Source organism: Mustela lutreola, chromosome 9, assembly GCF_030435805.1.
Source record: "Mustela lutreola isolate mMusLut2 chromosome 9, mMusLut2.pri, whole genome shotgun sequence".
NCBI lineage: Eukaryota > Metazoa > Chordata > Mammalia > Carnivora > Mustelidae > Mustela > Mustela lutreola.
In genome coordinates this window covers 17,560,412-17,584,372 of record NC_081298.1, presented here as the reverse complement: position 1 = coordinate 17,584,372, position 23,961 = coordinate 17,560,412, and the positions used below count along the sequence as shown (strand labels likewise).

The following is a 23,961-nucleotide window of genomic DNA, read 5'->3' as shown; positions in this document are numbered from 1 at the left end:
GCTTCCATCTCTCTTTCTCTCTCTGCTTGCCTCTCTGCCTACTTGTGATCTCTGCCTGTCAAATAAATAAATAAATCTTTAAAAAAATAAAAAATAAAAACTAATGTCGGTATTTTGATATGGTTTGCATTAAAGGTGTATGTTGCTTTGGGTGCTACAGACATTTGAACCATATTTGTTCTTCCAGTCCAGGAGCACAGAGTATCTTTTCATTTCTTTGTCATCATCTTCAGTTTCTTTCATGAGTCTTTTGTAGTTTTCAGAGGACATGTCTTTTACCTCTTTGGTTAGGTTCCTTCCTAGGTATCTTATTATTATGGGTGCAACTTAAATGGGATTTTTTTTCTTAATTTCTCTTTATGCTGCTTTGTCATTGGTATATAGACATGCAAGGCATTTCTGTACGTTGATTTTGTATCCCGTGACTTCACTGAATTCATTTATCAGGACTAGCAGTTTTTTGGTGGAGTCTATTAGGTCTTCTATACATAGTATCATGTTACCTGCAAATAGTAAAATTTTTACTTCTTCCTTACTGATTTAGATGCCTTTTATTTCTTTTTGTTGTCTGATTCCAGTACTATGTTGAGTGAAACTGATGAGAATGGACATCCTTATCTTGTTCCTGACCTTAGGGGAAAAGCTTTCAGTTTTTCTCCATTGAGGTTGATTTTGCAGTGGGTTTTTCACTTAAGACCTTTCTTAAATTGAGATATAGTCCATCTAAATCTACCTTGTTGAAATTTTTTTTAAAGATTTTGTTTATTTGACAGACAGAGATCACAAGGAGGCAGAGAGGCAGGCAGAGAGAGAGAGAAGCAGGTTCCCCGCTGAGCAGAGAGCCCGATGCAGGGCTCGATCCTAGGACCCTGAGATCATTACCTGAGCTGAAGGCAGAAGCTTTAACCCACTGAGCCACCCAGGCATCCCAGATTTTTTTTTTTTTAATCATGAATGGAGGTGGTACTTTGTCAAATGCCTTTTCTGTGTCTATTGAAATGATCATATGGTTCTTATCCTTTCTCTTATTCGTCTGCTGTATCATGTTGCTTGATTTGCAAATATGAAACTGCCCTTGCAACCTGGGAATAAATCCCACCTGTTTGTGATGAATGGCTTTTTTAAAAAAATGCATTTGTGGATTCAGTTTTCTAGTATTTCGTTGAGGATTTTTGCCTCTATGTTTACCAGAGATACTGCTCTGTAGTTCTCTTCTTTGTGGTGTCTCTGTCACATTTTGGTGTCAGGACAGTGCTGGTCTCTCAGAATGAATTTGGAAATTTTCCTTTCTTTTCTATTTTTTTTGAATATTTTAAGAAGAATACATGTTAACTCTTTTTGAAATATTTGATAGAATTTGCCTGTGAAGCCATCTGGTCCTGGACTTTTGTCTCTTGAGAGTGTTTTGATTACTGACTCAATGTCTTTGCTGGTTATCAGTCTGTTCAAATTTTCTACTTGTTCCTGTTTCAGTTTTGGTAGTTGTTATGTTTCTAGGAATTTATCCATTTCTTCTAGGTTGTCCAAGTTGTTGGCATAGAGTTTTTCATCATAGTCTCTTACCGCTGTGTTTCGATAGTATCAGTTGTTATTTTTTCTCTCTTGTTTGTGATTTTATTTGAGTCATTTCATTTTTTTTTTCTTGGTAGTCTTGATAGAGGTTTATCAATTTTATTGATTTTTTTCAAAGAACCAGATCCTGGTTTCATTCTCTGTTTTATTGCATTTTAAGTTTCTGTATCATTTATTTCTGTTCTATCTTTATTATTTCCATCCTTCTGCTGGTTTTAGGTTTTGTTTGTTGTTATTTTTTCCAGCTCCATTAGAGATGAGGGTAGGTTGTTTGTTTGAGATTTCTCTTGCTTCTTGAGATAGGTCTGTATAACTCTTAACGCCCCTCTTAGAATAGCTTTTGCTGCATCCCAAAGGTTTTGGACTGTTGTGTTTTCATTTTTTGTTTGTTTCCATGTATTCTTTTATTTCTTCTTTTATGTACTGGTTGGCTTCTTCATTGTTTAATAGCATGTTATTCAGCCTCCATGTATTTGTGGTCTTTCCAGATTTTTCCTTGTGGTTGGTTTATAATTTCATAGGGTTGTGGTCAGAAAATATGCATGGTATGACTTTGATCTTTTTGAAATTGTATTGAGGCTTGTTTTGTAGGCTAGTATGTGGTCTATTCTGGAGAATGTTCCATGTGTAGTTAAAAAGAATGTGTATTCTGCTGCTTTAGGATGGAACATCCTGAATATATCTGTTAAATTCATCTGTCCCAGTGTGTCATTCAAAGCCACAGTTTCCTTGTTCATTTTCAGTTTAGATGATCTGTCCATTCATGTAAGTGGAAGGTTAAAGTCCCCTACTATTATTTGTATTACTTCTGGTGAGCTCCTTTGTGTTTGTTATTAACTGTTTTATTTATTTGGATCCTCCTGTGTTGGGCGCATAAATATTTACAATTTTTATCTCTTCTTTTTGGATTGTCCCCTTTATTATTATATAGTGTCCTGCTTTGTCTCTTATTATGGTCTTTTTTAAAAGTCTGTTTTGTCCAGGGGAGTCTGGGTAGCTCAGTTGGTTAAGCATCTGACTCTTGATCATGACTCAGGTCATGATCCCAGGGTTGTGGGATTGAAACCTGAGTCAGGCTCTGCACTCAGTGTGGAGTCTGCTTGAGAATCTCTCTCTCTCTCTCTCTCTCTCTCTCTCTGCTCCTCTCCCTACTCACATGTGGTCTCTCTAAAATAAATAAATCTTAAAAAAAATAAAGTCTATTTTGTCCAATATAAGTATTGCTACCCCAGCTTTCTTTTGACATCCATTTGCATGACGCATATTTCTCCATCTCTTCCCTTTCAATCTGCAGGTATCTTTAGGTCTATAATGAGTGTTTTTTAGGCAACATTTAGAATCGTCTTGTTTTTTATTCATTTTGTCACCCTGTGTCTTTTGATTGGAGTGTTCCCCCCCCTTCACTTTCCCCTTCCTTCTCCCAGTGTCCTCCATGTTATTCTTTATGCTCCACAAGTAAGTGAAACCATACAATAACTGACTCCCTCTGCTTGACTTATTTCACTCAGCATAATCTCCTCCAGTCCGATCCATGTTGATACAAAAGTTGGGTATTCATCCTTTCTGATGGAAGCATAATACTCCATTGTATATATGGACCAAATCTTCTTTATCCATTCATCCATTGAAGGGCATCTTGGTTCTTTCCACAGTTTGGCGACCGTGGCCATTGCTGCTATGAACATTGGGGTACAGATGGTCCTTCTTTTCACTACATCTGTATCTTTTGGGTAAATACACAGTAGTGCAATTGTAGGCTTATAGGGAAGCTCTATTTTTAATTTCTTGAGGAATCTCCACACTGTTCTCCAAAGTGGCTGCACCAACTTGCATTTCCACCAACAGTGTAAGAGGGTTCCCCTTTCTCCACATCCTCTCCAACATTTGTTGTTTCCTGTCTTGCTAATTTTGGCCATTCTAACTGGTGTAAGGTGGTATCTCAATGTGGTTTTAATTTGAATCTCCCTGATGGCTAATGATGATGAATATTTTTTTTTTCATGTGTCTGTTAGCCATTTGGGCAAATAATCTTCAAAAAAGCAGGAAAAAATATACAGTGGAAAAAAGACAGTCTGTTCAATAAATGGTTCTGGGAAAATTGGACAGCTATGTGTAGAAGAATGAAACTGGACCATTATCTTATACCATACACAAAGATTAAACTCAAAATTAATAAAAGATCTCAATTTGAGGCAGGAATCTAACAAAATATCAGAGGAGAACATGGGCAGTAACCTCTTCAACATTGGACACAGCAACTTCTTTCAAGATATGTCTCCAAAGGCACAGTAACCCAAAGTGAAAATGAACTCTTGGGATGTCATCAAGATCAAAAGCTTCTGCTCAGCAAAGGAAACAGTCAACAAAACAAAGAGGCACGGAATGAGAGAAGATATTTGCAAATGACACTACAGACAAAGGGCTGATATCCAAGATCTATAAAGAACTCCTCAAACTCAACACACACAAAACAGATAATCACATCAAAAAATGGGCAGAAGACATGAACAGACACTTCTCCAAAGAAGACATACAAATGGCTTTCTTGTTTGCAGAGTTTCTGCTGAAAAAGTTGTTGATAGCCTTTTGGGATTTCCTTTGTATGTAAGCTGTCTTTTTTTTTTTTTTTTGCTTTGTTTTTTTTTTTTTTTTAAAGATTTTATTTATTTATTTGAAGACAGAGATCACAAGTAGGCAGAGAGGCAGGCAGAGAGAAAGGGGAGGAAGCAGGCTCCCTGCTGAGCAGAGAGCCAGCCCAATGCGGGGCTCGATCCCAGGACCCTGGGATCATGACCTGAGTCGAAGGCAGAGGCTTTAACCCACTGAGCCACCCAGGCACCCCTGCTTTGTTTTGTTTTGTTTTTTTAATATTTTTCCTTTATCACTGTATTTTGACATTTTAATTACTATATGTCTTGGTGTGGATCTGCATTTATTGATTTTGATGGGATTTCTTTGTGCCTCCAGGATCTGGATGTCTGTTTCCTTCCCCAGATTAGGAGAGTTTCCTGCTATTATTTCTGCAAATACATTCTCTGCCCCCCATTTCTCTTTCTTTTCCCTTTGGGTCTCCTATAATATGAATGTTATTACAGCTGATGTAGTCACTGAATTCCCTAAGTCTATTTCCATTTTACATAATTCTTTTTTCTCTCTTGTTCAGCTTGATTACTTTCCATGACTTTGTCTTCTGGGTCACTGATTTGTTCCTCTGCTTCTTCCAGCCTGCTATTCATTCCATCAGGCATGTTTCTCATTTTGTTTATTGAGTCCTTTATCTCTGCTGTTATTCCTTATCGCTGTGTTAATGGTCTCACTGATGTCTTCCACCATTTTTTCAAGTCCAGCGAGTATCCTTATGATCATTGATTTAAATTCTCTATCAGACATGTTACTTATACTTGTTTGCTTAGATCTCTGACTGTGGCCTTGTCTTTTTCTTTTATTTGGGACAAATTCTTCCATCTTTTCATATTGTCTAACTCTCTATTTCTACTTCTGTGTTAGGAAAGTGAGCTATATCTCCTATTCCTGAGGCCAATGGTCTTCTAAAGAAGAGGTCCTGTAGTACCATGCAGTGTAGCATCCCCTGTCCCCTATAGTTCCTGCCACTTCTGGGAGTGTCTCCACTGTGTGCTGTATGCACTCTGCTGTTGTGTCCTGGCAGCTTTATCATTCAGGCCAGTTGTCTGTAGAGGTTTTCTGCCTATTTTGGGCAGTGTTTGGTTCCTGACCTGAATGTGGTGTGTTTCAGCTGGGTGTGCTCTGATCTGCTTGTGATATGAGACCTGTTGCTGCTGCCACCAAACCAAGGCCTTGCAAAACTCTCGAATAGGGAGAGGTGGTTTTGGTAGGGGTTTAGACCAGACTTCTGGGGAGGGGGCCCATTGCACTGGAACAGGCAAATGTGACTGGGAAGGGCAGGTTCACCAGGGGTGCGGTGGGGTGGGGCATGGTGTAAGCTAGTTAGGTAGTGAGTGTCCATACTGTGCTGGTTCCCACAAATGGCCCTGTGTTTATGCTGAGGGGCTGTGGAGGAAAGTGGCACTAGCCAGTTCCTTTATTCCTCAAGGGTCTCTCTATGAATGCTGCTTCCTGGGACATTCTCTGAGATGAACAACTAACCTCTCACTCTGTACCCCAGGTGATCTTCAGATTGTTATTTATTGGCTGTGTGTTGTGGGTTGTTTGTCTACCTTCTCTCCAAGAGTAGCACAGTGCCTCTGGGCTCTTTCCCAGCCAAGCCTACTGACCTTTAAAACTCCAGGCTTTAAGCTCTGCTGGCTGCAAGAACTCATGAAATTCAGGCCCTCTTAATTTCCAAGCCAATTGCTATGGGGATTTGTTCTGCCTGTGAGCTCTCCTGTGTGCTCCTCTGTCTCTTACCCTTCTCTGTGACAGTGGCTCCCTCCCCACTATATCAGCTATGATCCATTTCTCTCCCAACCTGCATCTCTGCTCTTTCTGCCTTCTTTGATGTGGTCTCTTTTCTACCTTTAGTTGTGGGGTTTGTTCTGCTAGTCCTCAGATTGATTTCTGAGGTATTTAGGATGATTTGATAGTTATCTAGTTGTATTGATGGCATGAGGTGAGCCTAGGGTCTTCCTACTCTGCCACCATTTTTCCCTCACACTCATCTCCTCTCTTTTCCTGATGGAGAACATGAACTCATAGGCCCTCCTCTTGCCTATGGCCTACACTACCATTTCTGGGAATTTTTTTCTAGTTGGCTGATTTTCCAAAACTCCTCACTCCAGTGTAAAAACCTATAACTTCTTAACCTGCTTCAGGAACTGGCAAGCAGTGCATGACTTTGGACCAGTTAGCTGGCTTGTAAGATTCTAGATGAAGTGCTTCTTGGGGATTGAGGACTTTTGTAGGTAACAAGGCCTGCTTGTTCAGCTGCAGTGAGAGGTCTGGGGTACACTCCTCAGAGACAGGGCATTTCTTCTGGACTTATTTGGTTGGGATTATAAAGGCATAAATCTGGATCCTTTGGCTTTAAAAAGTTTTAATAATTTTTTTCAAGAGGTCTGGAATATATAATATTCATGTGGTCACATTCATGGTTTCAGATATTTTATTTCTCCAGTGGCATAGATAACAGAAAATTGGCTAACATTTTCCTTTCTGCATATATCATGTAGCTCTCTTTGGCTCTTGTGACCAGGACCTTCTGTCTTTCTGGTTCTGACAAAAAGGACATGAGTTGCCTTAGCTTATTTCCCCTCTGAAGGCACCCAAAGTCTGTTTGGACATATGGTGCCTCTCTGAGGATCCTTTAGCTTGCACTCATTCCACAACCCCAGGTCAGAATTCATTATCTCTGGGGAACTGGTTGCCAGAACTGTCTGGGTATCCCTTGCGGCCCTACTTGGAGCCATTAGTGATGGCTGATTGCTCTCCAAGGCTAATCTTGAAGAGACAGATGTATTCACCTCCAAGGAAAATTCCTCACCCAACTCCTTGTTTTGCACACAACCAGCTGGAGCTGAATTGTGGTATGTGGTGTAAACCCTGGGAGAAGCTTTGCCCATCATCCCAGCCCAGGAGTCAGTATATTAATGTTGGCCCCTCTCTGTTTGCTTCTGTTTTCAGGGGAGGTGTTCTCAACCAGGTAAGGCCACTTCTTTTCCTCAGAGTAGTGCCTGGGAGCCTATTTGCCCTCACGGTAGCCTGGAGACATTGCACCAGAGTTAGTAAGATGGATCAAAGGCTTTTCTGTTTCTACTGGGGAGGGGCCGGGGCTTGAGGATGGTGACCAAAGAGGGCCTAACTTCATTGGTAAGGTTCTCATTATTTTGCCAGGGGAATGTCTTTGTGTGTTATTTGTATAATTAAAAATTAAGCAAAGGAATAATGCGAACACTTTAGGTCTTCAACATTAACATAAATGGATGTCCTGAATACAGTAAAATGCATTGAACTGAACTAAACCCAAAAGACAAGGAAGACAACAAACACTCGCTTTGGTGTTTTGTCAAAGAGGTTTTCCCTCTCATTTTCTCTTGCCTTTGATCCATGGATTCTTGATAATATCAAACCACTTTTATTCAAATTATATCTTAATAGAAGTGAAACTTGTCTTCCTAATATCTAGCATGACAAGAAGTCCCAAGGAATTGATTAGATGTATTCCTGCAACTGGTAATATGTAGTTTCAATTACCATAGCTCATTTAAAGATTGGTTGTTCTTGTGTGTTAATTTTTTTTCAGATAAACTTTAATGTGATTTTTTTTCATGTTACCTACCTACTAAAGGACTCATTTGGGTTTTGATTGAAACTAAATTAAATTTATTCTTTTAATTTTGCTAGAATTGGCATTTTAAGTATAATTATTCTTTCCCTCTGCTGTATCTCTTCATTTATTACTGTCTTCTTTGAGGTCTTGAGATAGGACTCTGTAGTTTTCTTTATGGGAATCTTCTACATTTTTAAAGCTGATTCCTAGATTTCTAATACTTTGTGCTATTGTGAATACAATATTTCTTTCTCATTATGTTTCCTAACATATAATTTATGCTCGATCAATGAATTAATTAGTTCATTACTTCATTCTGCAAGTATGAATAGGGAAACCATTTACTCTGCATACTTATAAGTTGTACCTTTGCTGAATATCCTTATTATTCTTAATAAGTTTGGGGTTACTAAGCATACATCATTGGCTGTGATAATTCTGAACCTTCACTTACATAGTAATCGTGACAATTTAAAAACATATATGCAAATTATTTGACACTCCTTTTATAAAGAGGATGATGTCCTCTTCCTTTGAATCAGGGTTGACCTCAATGCATGCCTCCCAACCAGTAGAATTCAACAGAAGTGTTGTGGTATGACTTTGAAGGTGAGGACAGACAAAAATCACTTAGCTTCCACCAGAAATTGTGGGACACTCCTCTCGGTGAAGGCAGGGTCTAGGTCATGAGTCTGACTACCCTGAGACCTCCATACTAGAGAGGGCCCCTGTAGATACCTTATTTGATGGCCCAACTGGTTTCCCAGCCAACAGCCAGTGTCAACAGTAGTCAAGTTTGTGAGCCATCCAGAACACCCTGCCCAGTCAAGGCTTCAAGATGACTACAGCCCTAACTGACATCTGATTGTACCCACAAGGAGAAATCCTAAGCAAGGACTGGCCAGATGATCCCTCCCTTAATTCCTGACCCAGAAATCATGAACAAAATAAAAATGGTTGTTTTGGGTGAATTTTTTGCACAGTAATGGCAACCTTGGTAGTAACCTTTCTTTTTTCTTGTCTAATTGCATTCACTCCATTGGCATCAGCCAAATACTAGATAATAGCAACAATGTAGGCATTCATGATTTTAATAGAAATACACTTACTTTTTCTCTGTTATTGGCTACATTGACTATTTATATTAGATATTCCGTAGTCATATAGAGCTCCAGATACTCATTGGCTAAGTACCAGAAATCTCTGTAGGTCCAGGTAACCCCCAGGAGTAAGTATCCTCCTTGTGGTGATTCAGTGATCCAGGCTGATGGGGGTTCCTCCCTTCCGTGGCTGTACCATCTGGATCACAGGATCGCTCCTTGACTGGTAAGACAGGGAACAAAATGCTGTAGAGTCTTTTCCCAGCAATTTGATACTTTGGCATAGAATTGATACACATCATTTCTGCTCAACTGATTAGCTAGGACTTGTCACAACTAATTTCAAGGAGGGTAAAAAGTGTCATCTTCCTTTATGTCTGGATGGAAAGGAGCAGCAGATATGGGTAAATTCTAGTAATGCCTACCACTTATTCCTTTGTTAGCATAAGTTAGCATACTTATGCTAACAAAGTGTCTTATAATTTCTAGCTTACTGAGACTTATACTTAATCAGAAATTGATACTAAATTTTGTCAAATACTTCTTCAGCATTAAGATGATTATATGTCTTTTTCCTTTTATCTGTAGACTTCCTAATATTGAATTACTCTTAGATTCCTGGCATATAGACCACTTGGACATGGTATATTATTTTTAAAAAGCAGCTAAATATAATAAAATTTGGGGGAAATCTCTGCATTTATAAATGTGACTGGTCTAAAAGTTTTAGGCATGTGTGTATGTGTACCTTTTCAGATTCGGTATCTATGCCATTTTAACTTCATAATATTCATAATATAAGTTGTGAAGCTTCCCCTCATTTGCATTGTTCTAGAATAAGACATACAACATAAGAATTATATTTTTGTTCGAAAGTTTGACCAAGTGCACTCATAAAACTATCTGTCCTTGAGGCATCTGGGTGGCTCAGTGGGTTAGGTCTCTGCCTTCAGCTCAGGTCATGATCTCAGGGTCCTCGGATCGAGTCCCGCATCAGGCTCTCTGCTCGGCAGGGAGCCTGCTTCTTCTCCTCTCTCTCTCTCTCTGTCTCTCTGCCTGCCTCTCTGCCTACTTGTGATTTCTCTCTGTCAAATAAATAAAATCTTTAAAAAAAAAAAAACACTATCTGTCCTTGTATCTTTGAGGGAAAAATTTACAATATAAATATTTTTTTCTGACGACTGGTCAGCTCAGCTTTTCTATTTCTTGAGCCAATTTTGGGAACATTCATACTTTTCCAAAATGATCTACTTGATGAAGATTTTAAAATTACTCTCCAGGGTTGTTCATAATACCCTTTTATAATGTTGTATAATTTCCCTTTTCACTATAATATCCCTTTTCTATTTTCCTGATTTTGAATATTTGTGTTTTATTTTGGTGAACACTGTCAGCCATTTGTTTTGTTGGATACAATAACAAAAAAATTCTTGGACTCAGTCGTGAAATCTAGTGTTTTTCTGCATTTGTATTCATTGTACAATGTCTTCCTTTCCCTGGCAAGAACCTTGATTTCATGGGCAGACACTTTCTCTGATTTCTCAAAGTGAACCTTGGCTTTGAACTCCTGCATCTTTTCATGTGTCTGGGGATGTTTTCCTGTTTGCTCATCCTTGTAAGTGGAGTTCTGAGCGTGCTCAGAGTTGGTAGCTGCTAGAAAACATGGCAGGGGAAGAGGGGGGAGGGGAAGGAGGTGGGGCTTGGTTATTGCTCTCTGATAGTTGAGAAATCGGACATATCTTGAGGACCGGGGGCTTAGCCAGAGGTGGGGCTCTCACTATACAAGCTTCATCAGCCCTGAAGAGGCTTGTGTCTATGTTTAATGTTGGCTGGACACGGCTTCTCCCTACCTTTGCTTGGCACCATTTCCCCCATTAGGAACTAGCTGTCTACATGGTTTGTTAGGAGCCACGTCTTGTCAAGGGCAGGCTGGAAGGAAATGTTGCTGCATGTTCCCAGTTCTATGGGCAGACATCCCCCCACTCTACAGGCCAACTCACCCCACTGTGCTTCTGTTCAGAGTAGGGCTCCCGTGGGGCCACTTCTGGTCCTTCTTGCTGTCTGTTGGGCAGGCTTACTATTTTCAGCAGAAATATGGGAAGGCAAATCTGAGTAGCAAATTAACATGACACATAGGATAAATCTAGGAGAGGACTATAGATTCTCCCATATGAATCACTTTACACCAAGTCCATTTTTGTCCCCGCATTAAAAGCTGAAGTGGACAGCTGGGAGCCTTCTGTGTGTGTTGGCAAGGTCCCACTTCAGATTAGCAGCTGGAGGGTGGGGTGCTGTGCATAGCTTAGCCCAGTTTCCTAGTTAATAGCCCCGTCAAAGCTAAGCCTAGGGTAAGGTTTTATTTGGAGATAGGATTCCAAGCAGCAACGAGAGTAGGAGGTGTAAATCAGAGAAGAGGGAGGGAGAAGCAATACAAGGTTGTGTTAATGGAGTTGGCTACTCCTGCAAGGGTCTGTTTGCTAGTTCTGAAACCATGTAAAAAGTCATGAAATAGAGCTCAGAATTGCCTTCAGAAGCAAGAAAGGAGAAAGTGTTTGTTTACATGTCCGCTCTCCTATTGGTCAAGATTTGCCCCCTGGTGGCAGCAGGTGGTGGGGGGGATGGGCAGGTAGCTCCCCAAGCTTCTGGGGGCATGCACAGGACTGCTAGGTGGGTTCCTGTGGGCATCTGAGAGCACACATCAGAAGCTGGCGGGCAGGAGCAAAAGGGGCAGAGCAGGTCTGAGCGGACGCCCCGTGGCTTCTCCTGTGTGGAGTCAGCAGAAGGCTGCTTGCTCACAACAGTCACGGAGGGGATCGGAGGCAGGGCTGAGGATGCTTGAAGTGACACGGTAGGCATCTGCTTTACCTGCCTCGTCCATATTCAGAGGACAGCCTGCTCTCCTCTCCCTGCCTCTGCCTGGGCTGCTCTGAACAGATTGGGGGCCCGAAAGCAACAAAACCTCAGCACCCCAAGCTTCTCCCTGCCATTCCTCCTCCCAAAGAGGTTTTTATTAATGTCCTTTCATCTCCCAGGGGGTAGAAATGGACCATTGGCCAATTTTCTGAGTGAGTGCAGACCGTCTGCGGGGAAGGACTGCTTCATCTTCTCCGAGGCTCCCTCACCTAGTTTAGGCAGCAAACCAGGATTCAGCAGCAACCACCGACGATGATTGTCCTTCCTGCTCCTCGTGCCTCATCATCAGAGGAAACTCCCCCCAGAGTCACTCAGTGGCTTGGCAGCCAAGTTTCCAGCTCTTATGAATGTCTAGGTATTTGAGAGGGAAGTAGGATCAGATGGAGTCAGCCCTGGTCAGAACTTGGGATGAAGATGGCTTCTTGGCCTCACCCCACGCAACCCCAAAGAGGGATGAACCCACCACTCTGGGCATGTATAGCTGTTAGGGTCCTTGTCATTCAAAAGAATGTGTCGATACCTATACCTGGCTCCAGCTGACTTTCAGAGAACTTTATAGTGGGGCCCCTTCAATTTGGTCCTCCAGTAAAGAGCTTTCACCAAGTTATTCCATGGCAAGAGGCCATCAGCCTTCAGGGAGGGAAGTGTTGCATTCTGCTAAGCTGTTCTTTTTATTAAGCGGACTCATGGAAAAAAAAAAAATTAACTTCTTGCCTCTGTAGCAGGAACACTTTATTTATGCTGAGCAACTGGTTTATTTTTCCCTTTTGGACATTAAGTTAATGGGCTGTGTTCTCCTTCTTGGGTGGTTGGGCAGCACCAAATTTTTGAACCCTTTGCTCCAGATGTATGGCAAGCCACTGGGTATGGTCCCATTCTGGCTATCATCGTGTCTATCCTGCTTTCGTTTTCCTATGTTCTGCTCTCCCCCCCCCCTTCTTATGTCATTGGGTTTTTCAAGTTATGAGAATAATATAATACTTAGAAAATAGAGAACATGAAGAGCAAAAATCACTCATGTTCTCTAGCATTAGAGATAATCGCTATTAATATACCGATACAGTCATTCATTTGTACCTTCCATTTATTTTCTCTATGCATCTGTTTTTCTGTTTCTCTCACCTTCCATGCACTCTGGATGACCTGGAATAATTAGTTCTATTTTGTTCCAGTGGCTCATCCAGGGACTGTGGAAACTGAAATCCTCCCCAGTTTCTCCTGGTTTCCATGGGTTTATTGCCATGCTCCTATCTCTGGTTATTGGTTTGTGATTGTCGTCTGTCTGTGGGTGTTAGATCTCTACCGCATGCCCTAGACCCTGCCAGAGGAAATCAAATTCCCCTCGTCGCCTCTTGCATGGCGTGTTGGTGAACTCGTGTCATGTCTTAAGGGTCTGAGGGCTTCTAGGTCCTTCCAGAGTTCACACGGAGAGCTTGAACTCCTGGGTTAGAGGAAGATCTTAAGCCCAACCAGAGCTACCCATCAGTGTCCAACTGAGGTGCTTTGAGGCTTGATGTGGGCCCACAATCCAGGTCCAGCCAGAAAGGAGGGCCAGGCAGGGCCAGACCCCACCTGGGTGGCTAATCACTATGGAAAGGGGGTTCAGGTCACTGTGGCCAGTCTCCAGGTTGGAGCACACAGGTGTTGGCATCCCTCCCTGTTAACGATGGCTCAGAGACATCACTGTGAGGGCCCCTGAGTCTTGACATACTCAAACCAGGTTACCCCCAGGTTGCAGGAGTACTGGGAGGGGTCAAGAATGCTAACCGCTATTTTAGCAGAGGTCCACGGAAATGGTGGTAAGCATGTATAGAAGCATGTCCACAGTGGGATGCTAAGTGGAAGGAAGCCTATCAGCATGCGTATGTATGTATGTAAGTTTATATATGTGCAGAAAGGTCTGGAAAAGCATGAAAATATTAATAAGGCACCTTTGAGAGGTGGTGACTTTCACCTTATGTCACAATTTTGCATTGAGTTCTTTCAAATGAACATATGCTACTTTTATAATAACTCTTAAAAAGAGATTTCCATGTGGAGGGGGGCAATGATATGCAACCAAACTATTTTTGTTATTAGGAGATAACCTGAGATTTTTTCCTTCTTTCTTCTTTTCTCACTGTTGACTACTACATTTGTGGCCAAAGAATATATAGCAGGCAGAATAAGTGAGATTGACATGACCAAGGACGAGGGGACAGGATTACAAGCTGGCTGGCCACCAGGTTCCCCACTCAGGACCCAAGCTGCGAAGTACGTGTTCTCCAGGCTCTGGGGCTTGGGAAGGGCGGGGGTGGGGGCTGGGGGGCACCACATGTTGATTCCTTAGGTTGAAGAACCCTGCCAGGGTTCCAAAGGCTGAATGAGAACGAGGGAGCCCTGGCTTAGGCCCTGGGGCTCAGGCTTGTCTCTGGCTATGCACAAAACCCTTGGGAACCAGTCAAATCTAACGAACTAATTGTAGCTATTTTGCTTCCCCAGAGAGAGCATTGCATCCAGCTCCAAGATTGGCTGCTTGGCACCCTAGTTTGGGGAGGGGTTTGTCTCCTTGCAATGCTTGGGCCCTCTCAAACAGCCGCGGCATCTGGAATGGTGCCCGCCCAACTTCAGCATGCGTGACAGTCACCTGGGGCACCTGTGAAGCACGCAGACTTCTGGGATCCGTCCTGCCCCGACTGAATCAGACTCGGCATGTTTTGAAGTTTCTCCCATGAGCTGATGGAGGCGATCTATGGACCACACGCTGAGATGAGCGGGTTCAAGTGTACACCTGGCACCGTGGGTGTGGTACCTCATGCCACCGTTTACTGGAACACTGAAGGGCAGGTTCTGTGTCAAGAGGTACAGTATATTTCCAGGCCCCCTGATGCTATGGAACCAGATTTCTCCAGTGGGATGTTGCAGACAGGTCTCAAAGCAACTTACGGGATTGGACTTCCTTTGTTACGCTTCTGCTATCACCGTGAGCTAGCTTGTGGTCCCTGGGGGAGGAGGAGAGCTCCGTGGAGCAGACCTGCCCTAGCCGAGTTGTCTAGGCAAACTGAGCCCAGAATAGAGCCTGACACCTGTGTGGGCTGGCTGAGATAAGTTGAGCTGGGCCTAGGTCAGTCAGCGCCCACCTGCGCACCATAAACGACTATTGTTTTGTCATTAAATTTGGGGGCTGGTATATTCTGCAGCTGTAACTTCTGTATCCAGGGAGTTTGTGACTCTGCAGATCTTGAAACTGTGACTGTGGAGGGGCTTAAAAACTTGTTCATAAACTTCCCGAGTCAATCTGGTACCATTGCTCTATGGACCAGACTTGGGGGAAAAACTTTTAGGATCAACCCTTTTACTAGCTCCGTATATAATCATGGAAAATCCCTTAACATTCATGAACCTCCCGCTTTCTCATCTGCAAAAAAAAGCGGCTGATCCCCAATTCCTGCATTGTAGACTTGAGGATTAAATGAACACGAAGAAACCCTACATTTTTTCCTCCTTCTCTTTCCACTTCTCTTCCCCACACCCCCATCCAACCCCAGGAAGACACCAGGGCGAGTATCTTAGGAAAACATGAATCTCAGGGTCACAGGTTTATTGTATAGATTTTCAACACAGCCATATTACAAACATTGTCAGGGAACATTTACAAGAATAAATAAGATGGACTTGCCAGTGTAAAAAGATTACACGTCACTGTAATGTACAGTCAAAAAATATATCTGATATTCATTGACCTGACATTATTTACCTTCTGCTTTTTTAAGCTAGAACTGGAAAGGAAAAAGAAAAGAAAAGAAAACAAGAACATAGACAGCACAGTGCTGGCTTTTTTTTTTTTTTTTAAAGTTGATTTATTGTGTTTTCTCTTCTCATACGTGCTTTATCTATCAAACACCCAAACTGTACAAGCGCAGGCCATTGGGATTCACGGAGAAGGCTGCAAACAGTGTGGAGACTTTGGTCTCATGCAGTATCATATGCCCAGTGGATGTGACGATGTCAGTCTCCCTAGAGTCGAGTGGGAACCCCATGAGGGCCCTTAGAGGGCGATGATGGTGTCCAGTAGCCAAGGCGATGTTAGAAGCCCTGACTCTTTGCCTTTTGTTGGCTAGTTTGATGGCGGGTGAAAACAGAGGGTAGAAAAGTGCTTTTGAGTCTGACTGCCAACATGGGGTAGCCTGGATTCACCGGGGCTAGCCCAGGATCCCCCTGGCAAGGAAACGGATGCCCTGGGGATGAGTATAATTACATGCCAATAGAGTCCCTGTGCTTTTTGCCTTTGCAGTCTGCTCCAAGAGGCCTCGACCGGGGAGTGGGGAGAAGTGACCTCTGCAGATACTGTGTGTGGTAAGCAAAGCTCTGCTCTGGGTCCTGCTTGAACCTTTACTAGTTCTGGCTGTCCCTGATGGCCAGTGGGCCTGACCTGGGGTTGGTCTCATCCCAGATCTTGGGCATTTAGTCTATGGCAAAGTAGCTGGTCTTTCTGGAGTTCTTGGTGATAACTAGCCTGGATGAAGGCTGGATAGGGGGCCAGAGCAGTGTCTTGGCTTGCATGGTCGGAAGACTTGGTTGGGCAGGAGAGTAGGGGATTTCAACCCACACAGACCAAGCACAACCTTGGCTTTGTGCTCTATAGGAATGACGGAGTTCAAATACAGTCCCATCTCCCAAACAAATCACTCATCTAGGGTGGAGGAGAGTTAAGGTCATCTCAGCAATGTTCTTTCTTCCCTTTAAAGTCTGGCCTCTGCTGGACCACTGCTGAGATGGGCAGCTCATCCTCTCTGGCACACAGCAAGTTCTTCCTTACAGTCATCAAGCTTTATGCATTGATCCTAATTCCACTCAAAAGAGTGACCAGGGACAAGCAAACTGTGCTTGAATTTGTCCAATGACCTCTAGGCATATGGGCACTAGCATTCTGCCTGACCCTTTGGAAATCTGATTTGACCTGGGATGACACTGCTTGGCCCTCTGAGCCTCCAGACTGCCCTGGGGCTTTGACCCAAGGAATACCTTCCATTACTGATCTTCTGTGGGAGGGGCAAGGGCATGGTGAGCACTGAGAGCTTGTCAGATCATCCCACAGGACGTCTATGCATTTGTATCCAGAATACTGGATACTGAAGTAGGTTGGGCTTCTGGATACCTGAAGCTTTCAGGGATGCGGTTGTGTACTATTGGCAGGTTATTTCACATTCCCCTTCCTCCCCCAAATCTGAGCTCCACTCATGAAGGAACCATGAATTATATGAATTACCCTGAACTCCAGGCTTGCACACCAATACCCTCCTGTCCAGTGCTCTACCGCCTGCAGACTCTCATTCTCTGAACATCCCAGCCAAGGATCAGGGTCCAAATCCCATCCCCCAGAGCAGCACCGAGTTCCATGGTGTCCAGCCCCAAAAGGTCTTCCCTACAGACTCATCCTGAGCTCTCTCACATCCCTTGTATCAGCCTCAGTGCTCTTAGATAGCCAGGACGCCAGGCATGCTGTCTACCACTGTGGATGCTGATTCCACGTCTTGGGGACCTACAGTTTATGAGTGGATTTCATGGGGGGTGAATGTGGCCCTTTTGATGACCTGGTCCCATCTTTTATGAAGGCAGGAGGGGTGCAAGAGTTGGATTTGGTCTCTACAGGATAGCTTCATAGCCAGTGGTATGCAAAAGTCTATCTCTGGTTACCAGAAAACCAGAAGAAAGTCTTCTTGTGTGCATTAATATGGCTTAGACATCTCTGCTGTGCTTCTGCTGGTCATGTCCTGACATATGCATCAGAGGAAATGAATACAATGGCCCCCTCCACTCTTTGCCATGGACGTTGTCCCTGCTGCTCAGATTGTATATGCCCTCAAAGGCAGATCCCTGCCAGGTGACACCAGTACCACAAATTTTATCCCTTTTAGTTATGTAGACGTGGAGAACCTCCAAGTTTGAACCCTTGCATGGGAATACAGGAACAAGGATGAGTCTCCTCTCATCTCTAGTTGGAGTCCCTTTGTCTTTTTCCTATTTTATGGGGCTATGATTTGTTGTTGGCATCAGCTGAGAAGGAACTCAGACTAGTTGGATGATGGGGAAGGCAGGTCAGGGCTTGGAGATGAAATGGCCATCCATGGGACTCATGGCTCATCTTCTGGTGTGCCCTGCAGCTGGGGTTGACTGTTGGTCCTCACAGCTCTGGCCCAGCACAATCTGTTAGCATCCTGCTCCTCTTACTCTTGGACTGGTTTGTGTCTCCCATGGCATTCCTGTTGACTTAGCTGGGTGCTGATGGCCTGTCTGTCTAGCCCAGGGGTGGCCAGGTACAGACTCAAGGAGGGTGGCTTTCTTCACTCTGTTCTACGGCAATGAGGTGTAGGAAAATTAGTGTCTCCTCCTGTGTCTCTGTGTCTGGGTAGGGCAGTTACTCCTGCTGAGATGACATGGTGAGCACCTGGCTATGCCCCTCGGGGCCTCACTTCTGCCTGCAACCGCCTGACTAGACTGATACCTACATGCACACAATGGGGATTCATACCAGAGCGAAGGAAAGTGGATCCTCACGAGAACATACAACAAGAGCTAGCTTAGCAATGGTGAACAGATGATGATTAGATATGATTTGATTGGTCAGAGGGAAAATTATCATCTTTTCTCCAGGATATCGAGACTTGTTCTAAAGCAACATCCTTGCTTCCAGTGGTCCTGGCCAGCCTTCCCCGTCCCCATCCTGCTGGGCCACAGAAGTGACCACTTTGCCTTGTAGTCTGTGTGCATTCTTGAACATTTCTGTTGGGTCCCAACTTCTTGGCCTTGCCTTCCTGTTTTCTTGCCCAAAGCTCTCCAAATCTATGCCTTCTACCTGGCCAAAGCTGCTTTTTTCACATCTTTTTCCATTAATTGGTTGGCCCAACCTTGTATAGCTAAGAAATGGCCAAGCTGACATGTGAACTTAGGATTGCCTCGCCAAGGGATGAACTGGGCCATGATAACCTGTGCTTCCTGGAAGTACCCCTTCCGGGGCCCTGGCCTGTTGCAGGAACCCAGTAGGTAGGTACATGTAATTGAAGTAAAGTGAGGAGCCTTCTGGACCCCAGCCCCTCATGTAAAGCATGTCCTGAGATTTGTCCCTATTAGCAACCATGTGACTCCTCCTAGACAAAGGGCATCAGCTTCTAGAAGCCCCAGCATTCAGAAATCTGCTCAGAAAAGCTGTGTACATCTTCTCCTTTTCCTTTAGGGCATTATAGGCTCAGCCTTCACCATGCCAGATGGGAACATCGTCAACATTCCAGGCTACGCCAGTGGGTTCCTTCCAGCATCAAATTGGAAGAAACTGGAGTCAAGATCAACCCATGAACAGTGAGATCATGGTACTTCCACACCAAAGCATCTTTCTAAGGAAAGCTGAGCTGGTCTTGAGCCTGAGTTTGGAACTGGTCTCAGGAGGAAGCAGTATGGCCAGACACCATGCCTCTCTGACTGGGATATGATTCCCTAGGGTCTGTCATAGGGAGTTGGGGGGACCAAAATCACTGGAAGGACCAGGGCACATCATTTAAAAAATAGTCCTATTAAAACAAATCAGGTAAATTAGAGTGGCATGCAAGTCTTGCATGAGTTGTCAAAGTAGAACAAGAAACTGCGAAGGAATTTTAAGCTTGTCTGCTTTGGGCTTTACGAGACCCACTGGGTTTCTGTTCCACTCTACCCTTTGCCATTACAGGTAGACACGTGGGAAAATCTGAGACAAAAATCTGGTTTTTGAAGTCAGAAGGAATTGAATTCCTGGCTCCCCTGGTCACTTAACTGGGGAGCTGTGGGCAATGGATTTCTCCTCTCTGAGCCTCCGTTTCCTCATCTGTAAAATGGTGACAATCACAAACACTTCGTAGGGATGCAGGAAGAATTGGGTGAGCTCACTGGTTAGTGTCCTCAACACACTCAACTCCCCTGGTTCCGTGGGAAGGCTGCCATTTGGGAGGCCGTTGCTCAGGCCACATGCCAAGGGAGGGCCGGCGGGAAAAGTCACTGGATCCTTCTGTCCCCATGAAGGGGGGTGTGCTGTGGTCATCCAGAGGCCCGGGCGGTTGTGAAAGGGTACGCATGGAGGCACAGCCAAGATTCTTCCTGAAGCCTTCTAGGCCACAAACACATGCAGACTGGCGAGGGTCCCTCACATCTCTGAACAGGGTCCATAACTAGGTCACCAGGAGGCTCTGTCCTAAGTGGGGATGCTCTCTTGGGCACCCTGGAGACGAAAGGCTGGCTCCTGTTCTAGAAGCTCAGAGAGCACAGATACGATTTTCCTCGGCCTTCTGGAAGACAGCCCTCTAAGTGTGCTGGGGTGGGAAGACAGCTTGGGGGAGGTGGTGTTTGTTCTTGTTTCCCAAGGACTGGATCAAGCCCAAATTCCAGGGCACCATTACCCCATCTCATCCAGGCCCTGCCACATGCGTGCCATGTGGAATCTTTGGGACGATATTCCCGGCATGAGCCTTAGTTTCATCCCTTGTAAAGTGGCCCAAGACCCCTTCGCCACCCTGCCTGCTTTGGAGAGTGGCTGGGTGTTGAGGAAATGGGGGATTTCACTGGGGATCCATCGCTGGCCCCGGTTGGGTCATGTACCCCACCATGGCCTGAGTTTTTATGATTTCCCTTCTCCCTGAAGTCCCATTTTGGATTCTCACCATTTGAAATGATAGAAGCTAGTGTCATTTCCATGTGCCAGCTCTGTCACCCCTTCTGGAGCAGAATCAGTCTGAGGCTTTGTGTTGGCTAGCTCCCCTCCCCCATTCTGCATGGATGAGCCAGGATCTGAGAAAAGAGAAGATGACGGGCTGATCTGCTCTGCTACCGCTTCCTTGCAGGCGGCACGAGGGGTAGCTGGAGCTGTGGACTGGAGCCGGGGGACCTGCTCAAGCCTACCAGGGAAGGGACCTAGGAAGGAGAAGAGTGAGTTCCCGGCTGGGGGGTGGGGGGGTGGGGCGTGGGGAGGTGGGCTCCTTTGCCTTCCTTCCCTTTGAGATGCTTCCTTTGGAACTTCCAAAGTGACAGCCCTTCCGTGATCGAGTCTGGTGTCCCTGGACTTCCAGACAGCTCCAGAACCCAGGCCAAAGGCAACAGCTTCTGCGAGCTTCTTTTCATGTCCCAGCCTCATGGGTCTGGAGGCCCAGGCCAGCCACCCTGCTCCACGGTAGAGCAGAGATCCTGAGTGTCTCACAGAAGCCGGGTCTCATGACCCGTTGCGTATTTTGTTCCAGCAACAAAACAATGAGCAGACAGACACATAGATGTGATATTAAAAAGCACGCACTTCAGGGAATGTCTTCACAGTGTCTGATGAAAGAGGAGAGGCAGCCCCACTGGGACCCGAGAGTGTCTCTCTAACACGGAGTCGAGCCCATCACTCAGGAGCTTGGCTCGCCCCCTGTGGTCCACACGGGTGGTCTGTACTCCAGGTAGGCTCTCTTCTCCCAGACCTTACTCATCGGCCACCTCTCCTGCGGTGCTGTGCTCGGGCTGGGCTCACGGCCCACCCTACTGCCTGCCCCCTGCCCCCAGCCCAATCTCATCCAGGCCCTGCCACATGCGTGCCATGTGGAATCTTTGGGACGATATCCCCGTCATGAGCCTTAGTTTCATCGCTTGTAAAGTGGCCCAAGACCCGTTCTTGTAAAGGGTAAAAACCCAGCCCAAGGACTTGTCACACCTCTGTGCCACTGTACATCCTGATCCCTTGGACTGATTTCCTTTCTTTCCTTCTCTTACCTGTTGAGACCTTGCTGGGATAGATGCCATCTCCCCTACGAAGCCCAGGCAGGCAGAGTCTTGCTCCCAGCTTCCTGTAATACTTGTGTGCTCTACCACCTTGGCACTGGGCGACAATCTCCCCAGTACGTGCAAATACTGTGCCTTATTGAATTCTGTGCTCCTCATCCCCTGTCTGGGGCTAGACCAGCTTCCAAGTGGAGCTTCCTGGATCCCAGACCACCCCGAGGCAGTCAGATACTGTGCTTGAGCCCCTAGTAGAGACCAAGGTAGGGAGTATGACCCTGGCCAGCAGACCTCACAGACAGAGGGAACAGGCAGCTGTTTTTACTGGCAGAGAAATGAGAAGGGACTAGCTTTCCTGGGGAGCCGGGAAGGAGTTATTGAAATGCATCTGAAAGTCTAGGCTTCCCAGAAGAACTCACATCAGAAAGAAAGAATTCAATTTCCACTGTGGAGTTCTCTGCTTGGAAGTTTCTAGCCTTATTTTCCCTTCTGTAAAATAACTGCTTTGCTGAGAAAGATGAAGACAACGGTATGAAGAAGTCTTATCACCAATGTCTGCCTTTTCGGAACCCAGAATTTCATCATGGAGCGAGATGCCTCAGTTTCTCCTATTGTGAAGTGGAGATGACAGGTTGGTAGTCCTCTCAAGGGGGTCTAGACCACGTGAAATGTCATATGGAATGTGCCAAGCCTACAGTAGGTGCTTAGCAGATGCTGGTTCCCTGTCACTGACTCACCCATACTTTGGATAAGATCCTAGATCTGCGGTGTGATCTCCTTGGCCTGTTTTAAACCAAAGGACACCTGGGTCCACTGTGGCCTTTCTCACGATGGCAGCTAGGGAGTTCTGTAGGAGGGAGTTCAAATTTGGAGATTCAAGATGATGCACAAAGCTGGTATTTTATATGTCCCAGAAGCTGATGGGACTGTCCTCAGATTAGCCTGTCACCCTTGCTCAATGGCAGTGCTGTTCTGGGCTGGGAGTTGGGGGAGAGGGAATCTTTTAAGGACATTGCCAGGAAAGATGACAGGTCTGAGAGATTTGTCTTAGAGTGACACATCTGAACTTCCCTCCCCCTTTTATTTTGACATAACAGACTAAGATTTTACACCCCCAAAAGAAAGTTTCTTTTCATACACGCTTTGGAAAATAATCAAATCACCCACCATCCAAAACACACAAGGTTAGCCAGAGCCCTGCCCCAGAGAGATGGTTCCTTTTCACGATGAGGACATGGAAGAATAGCAAAATCCCACGCTCCCCCTTCCCACTGATTACAAAAAAGCAAAAAGAACCTTGACCAAAGGCTGTGGACACAGTGGGCTGGCCAGTGAATGACAGGTCAAGGCCTGGGCTAGCCGTGGGATACAGAACGGTATTGGGCCAAGCCCCATGCAGGTTAGGTGTGAAAAAGGGGGCCTCCACTGTGGTCTCGGGAGCATCCCGAGTTTCACACTGATCCAGACTGGCAGGTGTCCAGTTCCCGAGATCCCTGAAGGACACTACAAGGGGCAGCAGAGCAGGGACCCCCACCCCCCACCCCAAGAGCCCAGTCATTTCTGCGACAGCATGGAGGAGTAGAACACACAGCCCCTCTACCCCCAGGGGTAGGGAGGTGCTGCTGAGGAGGGCAGAGAGGTGCTGCTGAAGCTCTCACTCCCCAACACTCACATAGTCGGCTTGCCAGGAGATTCACAAACTTGAAAAGAGCAAAAGCAGGAGGTCTGGGAACGGGAAAATCCGGGGCCTTGCCATGGGCGCACTTCTGCATGGGCTGGTGGCCTCAGCTGGTTGAGTGTGGAAGGGGAGCCTGGGCCTTTCAGAGCAGCTACAGGAGACCCCTCGGAAGGTGCAGAGCCCACCACGGGGCATGGGACAACCAGCATTCTCCTTGGAGTTGGGCAGGGTGCCGCGTCTTAGGCCCTGAGCCCAGTCACTGCCATTCACAGAAAAGGGGGCGTGGCTGCTGCAGCCTCTGGGCTCCCGCAGGCTCCCCATCCCGTCAGGCTAAAAGGAGCTTAAATATTCCAGTGCTGCCTCGTATACAAATTTATACTGTTCCTGAGAGGGGGAGAGGCAGAGGGAGCAAAGGAGGCAAGAGAGAGAGAGATGAAAAGGAAAGGCATTTAGGTTAGAGACACAGATTTTGGAGGAAACTTTAGCTACAGCCCTATTAACAATCATCGCAAAATTGTCCACATAATTTTCCCTATCTGAACCTCCCCCAAGTTCTGCCTGGTGCCTTACACCCACGCCTTCCCAGATGCCCAGTGGGTCATTCCCTTCCTTGTCATCATTCTGGACTCAGGTGCCTCTCAGACTGGAAGGTGCCTATGAAGCACCCAGGAGTCTTTCTAAAATGCAGACTCTGACTGAGTAAA

At 45.3% G+C, this 23,961-nt stretch overlaps 1 protein-coding gene and 1 long non-coding RNA gene across 13 annotated transcripts in view; one reads left to right on the top strand and one right to left on the bottom strand.

Annotated features, from left to right (window-relative positions):
* Positions 1 to 16,167, top strand: part of LOC131807612 (uncharacterized) — a 99,306-nt gene extending 83,139 nt beyond the window's left edge. Inside the window, exons 3-5 of the long non-coding RNA XR_009344555.1 lie at positions 13,977 to 14,082; positions 14,311 to 14,670; positions 16,103 to 16,167. This is a non-coding gene — a long non-coding RNA (uncharacterized LOC131807612). The remainder of the gene's footprint in view (positions 1 to 13,976; positions 14,083 to 14,310; positions 14,671 to 16,102) is intronic.
* The window catches only part of PTPRT (protein tyrosine phosphatase receptor type T), a 1,057,545-nt gene continuing 1,048,978 nt past the window's right edge, over positions 15,395 to 23,961 (bottom strand). For all 12 annotated transcript variants that reach the window (XM_059133123.1, XM_059133124.1, XM_059133125.1 and 9 more), the window contains one exon: positions 15,395 to 23,641. In XM_059133123.1, coding sequence (XP_058989106.1) covers positions 23,588 to 23,641 — 54 coding nt within the window. In that variant the 3' untranslated portion in view covers positions 15,395 to 23,587. The remainder of the gene's footprint in view (positions 23,642 to 23,961) is intronic.